General features: G+C 52.4%; 1 protein-coding gene across 3 annotated transcripts in view; it reads right to left on the reverse strand.

Moving 5' to 3' along the window:
* DLG4 (discs large MAGUK scaffold protein 4) overlaps positions 1 to 11295 on the reverse strand; it is a 122382-nt gene extending 111087 nt beyond the window's left edge. For 2 of the 3 annotated variants that reach the window (XM_053261491.1, XM_053261488.1), the window contains exon 1: positions 10869 to 11294. In XM_053261491.1, coding sequence (XP_053117466.1) covers positions 10869 to 10898 — 30 coding nt within the window. In that variant the 5' untranslated portion in view covers positions 10899 to 11294. Of the gene's footprint in view, positions 1 to 10868 lie in introns of all 3 variants that reach the window. The other variant, XM_053261496.1, reaches the window with a different exon arrangement.
* Positions 11296 to 11592: the final 297 nt, after the last annotated feature.

Here is an 11592-nt window from a genome sequence, read left to right on the forward strand (position 1 = left end):
CCATTCAGTCCATGCCCAAGCGCACCATGGCCAGGGGACACACTGATCTTTCCACTAATCCTCTGAGCATACAAAGAGTGTTTTCCTCCCACAACTTCACGGTTGCATCCTCACTTCCTCCACTGAGCTCAGGGCACATATACGTATGCAGCTCAGATCACTTGATCCTAACAAGCCTGAGAGAGAGAGAGAGAGAGACAATGGCTGGCCCAAGCTCACCCCAGCTACTTCATGGTTGGCTGAGGCTCTGACCTCCCCAGCCACTTCAACCTTGGATCACCACAGCCAACTTTGCATTTATGGAATGAATAAGCTCCTGCCAACAGAGCGTGTGCAAGAGGATTGCAGGCATAAGGCATTCCTTCCTGAATAACCTTCCATCTTTGCACATATGAACAGCAACCCAGGATTCTAGTCCTCATTAAGGTGGTTGCTGGTCTTTTCGCAGAAAAGCTAAGGGCCCTCAGTGGCTGCTTGTTCGGGCAGCTCTAAAAGGCACAGAGTCTCTTTTCGAGTATAGCTTTCAGATCTGCATGGAAATGTCTGAACTGAGAGCTGCGAGCCCAGAAGGAGTGTGTGTGTCCTGTACAGTTTCTGTCCCTTTTTGGCATCCCCACAGCTGGCCCCACTGACTTCTCCATATTCACCGCTCTAGATAAATCCAGAAATTCTTTGACAATCTAATGACTGCAATAGAAATAAATTATTCAAGGGCTTTAAATGCACACCTTCTTGCTTAGTCGGCATATTTTCATTCCAAGTAGAAAATTCGTTATTTTTTAAAAATCTCCAAATTCGCATATATATATATATATATATATTTCGCCTGGGACCAACAGAAACCCAGATCAAACAGACTATTCATCATCATCATCATCATCATCATCATCATCATCTATATCCTGCTCTTCCTCCAAGGAGCCCAGAGCAGTGTACATAGTTAAGTTTCTCCTCACAACAACCCTGTGAAGTAGGTTAGGCTGAGAGAGAAGTGATTGGCCCAGAGTCACCCAGCAAGTCTCATGGCCAGGGGCATAGCAAGGCTGAAGTGGGCAATTATTTTTTAAAAGGTTTTGTAAATTGTGGACGATGCAAGTCATTTAATGGTACTAGAGAAAGACATGCTGTTCTGGTAGCTCCAGCTCTTAACACTCACATCAATTTCATCTGAGGGCGCTCTGCTCCGGATGCCGACAATGAGTGGGGCTGGGTTGTCGTGCACGCAGGACAGGGCCTTCTCTGTGGCTGCCCCCAGACTCTGGAATGCTCTCCCAGTGGCTATTCGCTCCTTGGTCTCCATCACAGCTTTTAGAAAAAGTGTAAAATCTTGGCTTTTTGCCCAGGCATTTATTTGATTCTCTGCTGCTGCTCTTTATAGTCTTTATTGCTTTTATGCTTTTGTTTTAAAATTTTTAATCAGATTGTTTAATTCCCCCCCCCACTTAATATTTTAATTGCATCTTTTTTTTAATCATCTTGTGTTAAAATTTTTTTTGCTGTAAACCGCCTTGGGATTGCTTTAATGAAAGGCGGTATATAAATTTAAAAATAAAATAAAATAAAATAAAATAAAATAAAATATAAATAAATAAATAAATTCTGGAGATGACTACAACTGAAGGAAGCCCGGGCGGGTGTGCGGCTGGGGGAGTCAGTCATGTGACTTGCCTCTGGGGGGCCCCCAAGGCAGTGGGCCCCAGACAACTGTCTCCCCTTGCCCTATTATAGTTATGCCTCTGATCATAGTTAACCCCTGCTAACTTGGCAAAGAGGCACCTTTTAACAGGGTGATTCTCTTTATTAAGCAGGGGGAGAGCAACTGGCCCCATCCACCCCCAGCACAGGACCTGCAGTGACTGTTGCTGGTGTCTGTCTTATGTTTCTTTTTAGATTGTGAGCCCTTTGGGGACAGGGACCCATCTTATTTGTTTGTTTGTTTGTTTGTTTGTTATTTCTCTATGTAAACCGCCCTGAGCCATTTTTGGATAGGCGGAATAGAAATCGAATGAATGAATGATCATGGCTGAATCGGAATTTGAACTCGGGTCTCCCCGGTCCTTGTCCAGCACTCTAACCACTACACCACGACTGGCAGATCAGACAAAATAAAGCCCCTCCCTTCACACCATGCAGGATGAATGGGTGGAATTCAGTACCCCAGGATATAATGAAGACTGCTAGCCTTCGATCCGGGCAGCAGCGGGGTGGGGTGTCCCCAGACCTGGCTGGATTACAATGGCCTCTTCAGCTTCTGGACACTGTGGCTGGGGATCGGTGTTCCCTCTGAGGCGTGCACACGTGCATGCGCACACAGGCTTTTTGATGTCCACTCAGTTAATGTTGGATCCAGCTCGGGTTGAATCCGGAAGACCCCACTCAGAATGCACATGGTGTGCACACACTGCCTTGCTATTGCCGCCCAGAACAAAACTCATTCCGCACACAGATGGAAAAGATTAGACTGCTGGGGGTGGTGGGGCTTGTGGTGGTCCCACAGCTTCTGGAGAGCCAAGGTTGGGAATCCCTGGCTCAGATGGTTCTAGAGGAGGAGGAGAAAAATGCAGGGAAGTGTGAGAACCATCGCTCCGTGGTAGAGAGCCCTGCTTGCCAGGCAGAAGGTCTCAGCAGGTTCAGTCCCTGGCAGCATCTCCAGATAGGGCTGGGAAAGACACTTTTTTAAATCAAATCTATCTATCTATTATATTTTTATACTGCCCAAAGCTTGCGTCTCTGGGCAGCTCACAACTTGCCTAAAACTCTAGAGAGCTGCTAAAGGTTCTCCAGTAGTTAACTCCGTGTAGACAACATGGAGCAAGTTGGAGCAAGGCTCATAGGAGAGGTCTATCAATAGCTATTTGTCATGACAGCTGAATTGAACCTCCAGGTTCAGAGATAGTCTACCTCCGAAAGTCAGTTATCAAGGGGGCATGCCCCCTGAGAGGAAGGAGATTGTCTCCAAATCTTGCTTGCAGACTTCACCGAAGCATGCCCGGCCACCGTGTGAAGGTGATTCAGCAGGGAAGCTCTTAACAGCTCGGAATCCAGTCATTCTATGATACTAACACAGTTGGTGGAACAGGAGTGCTGAGCAACTTGAAAGCTGGCTGCCCTAACCAATAAAGCGGACTGAAGATGTCTGAGCCCCCCAACACACCCCTTGTGCAGCCCAGCCCAGATGGCCAAAGGATCCGGTGCATCCCCAAAGCACGCGACCTTACCAGGATTTTCAGAGCCCCGGTTATGAGAAGCTGAGCATGTGGACACAATTCTGGGCAAAGCCAATGGCGGGTGTGATGACTGACAGACATGTTTAAATTCCAAATTCAAGGAGGACAAGTCTATCCATGGCTACTAGTCTGGTGGCTGCTGTGGGCCACCTCCAGCCTCAGAGGCACAATGCAGCTAAATCCCAGTTGCAGGGGAGCCACAGCAGGAGAGGGGGCAGGCCCACCCCCACTTCTTGCCTGTGGGCTTCCCAGGGGCCTCTGGGGGGCCACTGTGGGAAACACGATGCTGGACTAGATGGGCTTCCTTGGGCCTGATCCAGCAGGGCTGTTCTTCTTATGTAAAAGGTACACACTAGGAATGTGCGAACAGGTTCGATGTTTGAGAGGTTGTCGTTGAACCTGTTCAGTTTGAAGGTTCGGGGTTGAACCGAACCATCCCGTTTGGGCCGACCCTGGAACGAACACCCCCCAAATGTTCGGGGGGTTCACGAACATTCATTAAGGTGTTTTAAAAACAAAATACAAAAAAAATTTTTTTAACCTTATTCCCCCTCAGGGGAGTTCCTGGAGGCGGGGGGGCTCTTCTCCCCTCCGCGTTGCGGCCATTTTGGAGGCCGGTGCCTGCGCAATTGGCCTCTGCAATGCCCAGGCCACGCAGAAGACAATTGCGTAGGCACGCAGCCTCCAAAATGGCCGCCGCGCGGAGGGGGGGAGGCCGAAAACCAGCCAAAGAGCTGGATGAACCGGCCAGAGCAGGCCATAAAGAGAGCCGGTGGGGGGGGGGATCTCCATGGAAGCCTCGCCCCCCGGCACCTCCAGGAATACCCCAAAGGGGGAATAAGATTTTTAAAAATTATTTTATTTTTTTACCCCCAAAAAAGTTCACAAACACCGCCCCGGACCGAGCCGGCGGGGTGGGGTTTGAGGAGGTGCCGGACTGAATTGGCCCAGTTCAAGTCCGGTCTAGACTCGAACTGAACTGGGCCAGACGGTTCCATGCACATCCCTAGCACACGCACACACACACACACACACTTGGGTGAGCAAGGGGGTCATTTCACCCCAGATGTGTCAAGAGGATCCATCTTAGGATGCTGGGTCAAAAAGTGGCAATTTGGAGCCATTCTTTGCTTTTCAGGCAGGTCAGCAGTCTGAGGGAGCAAGAACAAATATAAACCAATGCAAACCCTGCTTAGCAAGGGGGGATTCATGCTCGCTGCCACAAGACCTGATCTCCACCCCAATAAAGAACAACAGAGGATGATGGCATGTGAAGAGCTCTGAGTTGTCATTATTCAACACATAATTTATTTTATCAATTAATAGGATTATGGCTAGGTTGCTGAGAGAGAACCCAGCCAATTAGGAGCCTGAAAAGTTGACCGGGTGACTTGAGTGGAGCATAAAGGCTTGAGGCCTGGTCGGTTGAAGGGGCTTTTGAGGGCCTTTTGACCTTGGGCTTGTGTTTCTTCATTCCGTGAACCTTTTCGGACGAATCGTTTCTCAGGAGGAAGGGAGGCTCCTCTGAGAGGCTGCCTCTTCACCTTTCTTTTTAAAGCAAACTTCTCCTGCTGCAGCAGCATTATTTTTGTAAGATTAACAAAATGCCTCTAACTTCTGGAGACTCCCTCAGTAGGCATCAAATGTTGGTTTCTTTGCCGTTGAAAGAGTGATCCTGTAGCCTCTGGACTGTCTCTTGCTGGGAACTGAAGTGATTCTAAGCGTGCCTTCTTAGCGCAGTAGGCAGAACGTCAGTCCCATCGCCTGAAGGTCCTGAGTTCAAACCTCAGAGAGGGCATTCTCTTTGAGAGGGGAGCTGGTCTGGTGGCAGCAAGCCTGACTGGTCCCCTTAGCTAAGCAGGGTCTGCCCTGGTTGCATATGAATGGGAGACTAGAAGTGTGAGCAGCACTGGAAGAGATTCCCTTCAGGGGATGGAGCCGCTCTGGGAAGAGCAGAAGGTCCAAGTTCCTTCCCTGGCAGCATCTCCAACAATATAGGGCTGGGAAAGAGACTCCTGCCTGCAACCCTGGAGAAGCCGCTGCCAGTCTGTGCAGACAATACTGAGCTAGATGGACCAATGGTCTGACTCAGTATATGGCAGCTTCTTATGTTCATAAGTGATTTAAGTAGGAACCACAATAGTTGTATAAAAGCCGATAGTCTGCTCTGGAAAACAGTTGTTTCTGTCCAGGTTTCTTTTTGCACACACATCTATGCGCCTCTGTTTAATTTTCTGTGCAAAACCTAGTGCCAGAATAAACCACATTGATTCTTTGCCGCTAAGCTAGCCAGCCAGTGTCCTGCAGATGGGTGTGTGTTGGCTGGGCTGCCCAAGAGGATGTCCATTGGTTATCTGCCCACTGGGGCAAATAAAGATTTCCCGCTTGTGCCCACAACCCCCGTCTTCATGGAAGGCTGTGGGGCAAGCTTCATATGCCATGCCAGGCACACGGAGGCTCAAGCCTTCCATGTGGTTGGCAACGAGTTCTGGGGCTGAGGCCCTCCAAGGGACCCTGGGGCAGAAAATCCCCCCACCTTCTTCAGCCTCTCCTGTGCTGCTCTTCTGTCCCTCCCTCCCTCCCTCCCACCCTCCGCCTGCCAACTCCAGAGCCCTTTCCGAGCTCCAGAAAGTGCCCTTTCGGCCATTCCAGGTCTAACCAATTTCTCATCCGCCCACCCTGCATGTGGGGGCAGCCAAAAGTCAGCCCCAGTGAGCTCACCAGCCCTCCGAAGCATTTTCCCGGTGCACAGTGTTTCTCCTATATTTAGTTTTCCACACACAAGACTATGGGTGACTCATTCCCAATCCAGATTATCAATGGCATTGGCAAGAGCCATGCAGGCATACCACACACACACACACACACACACACACTTGGAAAAGAAACCATCACCCACCCACCGGATGGCTCCCCATCCCTCCACCACTCCTTGCTCTTTCAAGGCGCCAGCGCCTGTGGCAAGAAGTGGGGAGGAACCATATTACGTGGCCACTCCCTCTGGGTCAGGAAATGGGATGGCTTTCTAGTGCCCCTTTCCAGACACCTTCCCAAGGGCAGTTCTGCTAAATGGTCATTTTAACAGGATCCCGAATCCTTCACTTATCACACCTGGAATTTAGTAGAAGTGGATCCGGTCCATCAAGGAAAGCGAGGCAGGAGGTCTGGCCGTTACGGACATGACCCACCAGGAAATTATGGCACCTAAATTTCAGGCTTGAAGAAGACCAGCTCCTGAGATGCTGCTGCACAAGTTTCTCCTTTTACCAGACTTCCAGAAAATGTTGCTGGTGCTGCAGTTTTACAAGTCTCTGCACCCCCAATTCTATATAGTCATCCCTTTCCAGACTACCCTCTAGGCCTCGGGGCACGCAAAGAAATCCCAATTCTGTTGCTTAAGGAACTTCCCTGACACCTCCAAGACGCATGAACCAATGGGAAAGTAATACACAAGAAATACACACAGACTCCACACTCTTAAACACCCCTCATGGGGATGATGGGAGTTGTAGTCCAACAAGAGAGATTCCTGCCTGAAACCTTGGAGAAGCCGCTGCCAGTCTGTGAAGACGATAGTGAGCTAGATAGACCAAGGGTCTGACTCAGTATATGGCAGCTTCCTATGTCCCTATGTTCCTAACATCTGTGGACCCAAGTCTGAGAACGCCCTGCATTAACAGGGTAACAGAAGTATTTATATCCTACTGACAATCAAGTCCTGGGTGCTGCCATATACTGAGTCAGACCATTGGTCCATCTATCTCAGTATTGTTTTCACAGACTGGCAGCAGCTTCTCCAAGTGTGCAGGCAGGAATCTCTCTCAGCCCTATCTTGGAGATGCTGCCAGGGAGGGAACTTGGAACCTAGATGCTCTTCTCAGAGTGGCTCCATCCCCTGAGGGGAATCTCTGACAGTGCTCACTCTTCTAGTCTCCCATCCAAATGCAACCAGGGTGGACCCTGCTTAGCTAAGGGGACAAGTCATGCTGGCTGCCACAAGACCAGCTCTCCTCTCCTTAGACCACAGCTTTTCAATGGTAAATATTTCTGAGATTCCATTCAAGAGAGGTGGCCCTCCTCCAAATCCAGCCACACCGCCTGCTTGATGCCTTGAGGACGCTTTTTGGAGCAAGACTGGGTGCCACCTTCCCCTCAGGGGGCCCCTGCAGCATCATTCCACCACCCCCCCCCCCACCCTCTGGATCCTCTGTCCTGCACGTTACAGTCAGCTCTGCAGGGAGAATATTTTTTGCTGGCTTTGCCAAGATTGTTCAGACACTAAACAACAGACGGATACCAAGGAGACGGGAAGTTGTGGCCACCTCCTCCATCTGAGGCTAAGGGAGGAACAGAGGAACAACACAGGGACATAGGAAGGTGCTGTCTACCGAGTCAGACTATTAGTCCCTCTAGCTCAGTACTGACTACATTGACTGGCAGCGGCTCTTCGAAGTTTCAGGCAGGAGTCTTTCCCAGCCCTACCTGGAGATGCTGCCGAGGACTGAACCTGGGGCCTTCTGCATGGGGAAGGAAGGAAGGAAGGAAGGAAGGAAGGAAGGAAGGAAGGAAGGAAGGAAATATCTGTCCCATAAACCTCAAGATGAACTTCCCCCCACCACCACCACACCCCACTCCTACTGACCCACCACCACACAAGCCACCTGCCCGCCCTCTGCTAGCAAGGAATCCAGAGCCAGTCCAGCAGTAGTCAAGCTGGATCGGCTTCAAGAAAAGGTCCCCTGATCAATCACTCCCTGCCTGCCCACATCCATTGGCAATTTATGAACGGGGTGGGGGAGCGCTTTGCAGTGAACCCCCCCACACACACACACACACAAGTCCTATTGTTCCCGCTCGCATATGACTTCCTCTCATGGCAGACCTGCTGCTGTGCCAGAAGCCAGACCTCGGCATCCCTGATTTCATTTGTGCTCACACCCTGCTGCTCTCCATACAAATCCAAAAGCACAGCTCCGCACAGCTGCCCCCCAACTCCACCCCCGAGACTGGCATTTAAAAAGATATGTACTGCATTCGAACCCTGCAGAAAGTTGAGCATGGCTGTTTCCCTCCAAAGTTCACATGTGCTGACCCCACCATCTCCCCACAAATATCATTCCAGAAATATTCAGAAAATTCTGCCATCCCTGAAACCGCAAATACATGCCCTGTGAGCAAAACGCAGGTCAGACATTGAGCCCACCGTCTCCCCATAGGCTGTACACCCACCCACCCACCCACCCGCCCCCTAGATTCCGTGGCAAAATTGTCCCCATGGACACGCCACCTTAGAGTCAACCCTGCCTGCAAGATTGCCACCAAACCAGTTCCGTTCCGTGGCCTGTTGCCACCCCTGGACAGACCAGATCCTCCGTCAGGCTCACACGCCTCCGGCCCTCCTTCCCCACCTTGAAATCAGTATGCCTGCACAGCCTGATTGTGGGGTTTGGCATGCACTGCATGTGTGACGGGTGGAATGAAATGGCTCCTTTTGGTGCTATTTCTGGCTCCCTCTCCCCCATTCGCCGCCACCACCACACACACACACACACACACACACACACCTCCGCAATGTGCTCCCAGCACCCGTTTCTTCTTCCTCCCAGAACCCCCGAAAGCAGCCCCCATTCAAGTCAAGCTCCATGTTAAGCAACACCTGTTTGCTGGGCACCCCTGGTAACGCCCCCCCCCACACACACACTCTCTCTCTCTCTCCTCATGATGTCTTTTATAATTAAGTGTTCACCCCACCCTGATTAATCAGGATTGAATCATTCCTTCTCCAAAGCCTGATGGGATGCCGGATTGTGTTTCCATGGAGCAGCAAACCAATGCAAAATCATTCAGAACGCACACGCACACACGCACACACACACAGAGCACAGAATTCCTCGCCCCGCTTGGTCAAGGCACTCTGCACTCCACACTTCTGTCCTAGGTGCTGCCTTCTTACGCTCCCTCCATCTGCCATCCTTGGAAGCCAGGCGAGTTTGCTAACAGAGGCATACCTAGAGATGAAAAGGAAGCAAAAATTCCGTGCGGCTCTCAGCAGATGCTGTTCAGTGCGCCCCTGTCTCCCACCTTTCCCTCGTGTGCGTTCCAAGACGACCACTTTCCTGTCCCCCTCCCTCCCTCCCTCCCTCCCTCCCACCTGCTGCCCTTTTTGACAAATGCCAGGCCGGCTGGCCAGCCCCCCTTTGCTTCCTCCTCCCTTCCCACCCCCACCCCCCACTCCAGCTCACCCACTTGTGGTCTCCTCTCCACACACCTGTGGGAAACCCTCTTCATCCAAGGCCAAAGAGAGTGGACAGTTCCCTGCCTGGGCCAGGTGGGAACACAGCATTTCACCAGAGAGAGGCAGGCCCCAAGCGAGGCCTAAAATCTCCCTCTGACACCCCCAACACCAGAAAAGGAAGTCAGGGCAGGAGGCAGGAAAAGGTGGACCGGCAGAGCGAGGAAAGCACCAACGGCTGTGGACAGCAGCCTTATCTCCCCATACCACAGAGACCCACAGCAGAAAGGAGAAAGCCCCCCCATTGCTGCCTTGCAGAACTCAGATACCCTCCATTTGGACAAGATGGAGAAGCCTACCCCACCACACATAACTTGCTCCGCCATACCTTAAAAAGCCAGCCATTCAAGTCCAGCGCCCCCAACCAAAGCCCCTTCATTATAAGGATGGGTCACTCCACCCAACACTCTCCCCCCCCCCCACAAGTACATGCTCAGAGAGAGACAGCATAGCATTCAGATCCGTTTGCCACCCTCTTCCCAGACATAGACCCCAAGCGCTAGACCGGGGAAGCAAAAGCATCCCTTTCCTCCTCTTCACCTCCCAAACGAGCTACTTATTACAGCGGAGCCCTCACGATGGCCATATTGGAGCCCCTTCCCCAAATAACTGAGTGAGCCACTGGACTGCTAATCCTGGCTTCAGGGGCCCCTCTAGTGAGCCAGCTTCCAAGCAGAATTGGGGAGAGGGTCTGCCCCAGCTCCCCTTCCACCAGCCCCCTCGGTCTGTCCAATGCAGCACCCACACCTCTGCACCCCGTTCCAGCCGTGTGGGCTGTTGTGTGTGGGTCCTGGGCTCCACCACTACAAGCTCTCGGCATCCACTTTCAGCACCACGGAGAGCACCAGCAGTTCAGCACCAGGGACAGCTCCTGTGCTCCAGTCACCATTTCCCTTCTGCTCCATAGGGACTGTTCTATCCCCCACACAGCACTGAAGCCACCACTACCCCACATCACCCTGAAGAGCCTTATCCCACGCACCCATCAGCTCCATGGAAACTGCTCATGAGAGAGGGGGAGAGGGGGAGAAGGCTTCAGAAGCCTCCCTCCCACTACTTCTAGCCACGGCAGAGTCTTCTGTCTCCCTTACCCCCCACGCCAGCCACCAATGACCACCTTGGCACCCAGGGCAGTGCCAAGCCCTGCCAGACCACCCAAGCCAGCAGTGGGGTCTTCTCTCCCCCCCCCACCACACACATACCCACATTTCTTCCCACATCTCTACCCCCCACCCTGCTTTGCAGAGGTGAGAAAACTGCCCACAGCGAGCCACAGACCCAAGACGAGACAAAATGCACCATCAAATGCCACAAAATGCAGGCCCCCTCCCCAGCTGTGGCAGTCTTACCTTGGTAGTGACTATGCACAGGCAATCCATCCCTTTCTTGACACAAGCAACTAGCTGGCAAAGGTCTGTAGCACATCAGATATTCCGGGGTTCAGGGTTACCACTCGCCCCCCCCTCACGCCTGGTTCTTGGATAGCTCGCCTCGATGGATGAGGGGGTGCTGGCGGGGGTCTTGTCCCCTTGTGCGTCTCCTACGGTGCTGCTGAGGCTAGCATTTGGGGTGGGGTGGGGGGTGTTGTTGCAGGGTGTGTGCGGGAACCCAAAGGCAGCGTGTGTGGAAGGCGAGAAGCGAGACCAGAAAGGAAGGAAGCGCGGTGGGGGAGACAGAGAGAGCTTGCAGTGTGGGGGGGGGGGAGTGAGAGAATGTGGGAAAGGAAGGGGAGGGCGTGCGGGTGGGGAGGAGGCAGCAAAGGAGGCGGCTGCTGCTGCTGCTGCTGCTTCTTCCAGGGGGAGAGAGAGAGAGAGGGAGGGAGGGAGGGAAGGAAGGAAGGAAGGAGGGAGAGCTTTGTCCGTTGCTCCCTCTTCTTCCCAGCTGGGCAAGGTGCAGAGGTGGAGAAGGAAGAGGGTGGGGGAGAAGAGGGAAGGAAGAGAGAGGGGGGAGGAGGGGAAGTGGGGGGAGGCCGGGCGCCGGAGCGGGGGGGGGGCTCCTAGGATCTAGGGAGTGAATGGTGGTGGGGGGGAGAGAGAGAAGCCTCTTGCTGCTCCCCAGCCGAGGGAAGGGAGA

This window comes from Hemicordylus capensis, chromosome 6 (assembly GCF_027244095.1).
Source record: "Hemicordylus capensis ecotype Gifberg chromosome 6, rHemCap1.1.pri, whole genome shotgun sequence".
Taxonomy (NCBI): domain Eukaryota; kingdom Metazoa; phylum Chordata; class Lepidosauria; order Squamata; family Cordylidae; genus Hemicordylus; species Hemicordylus capensis.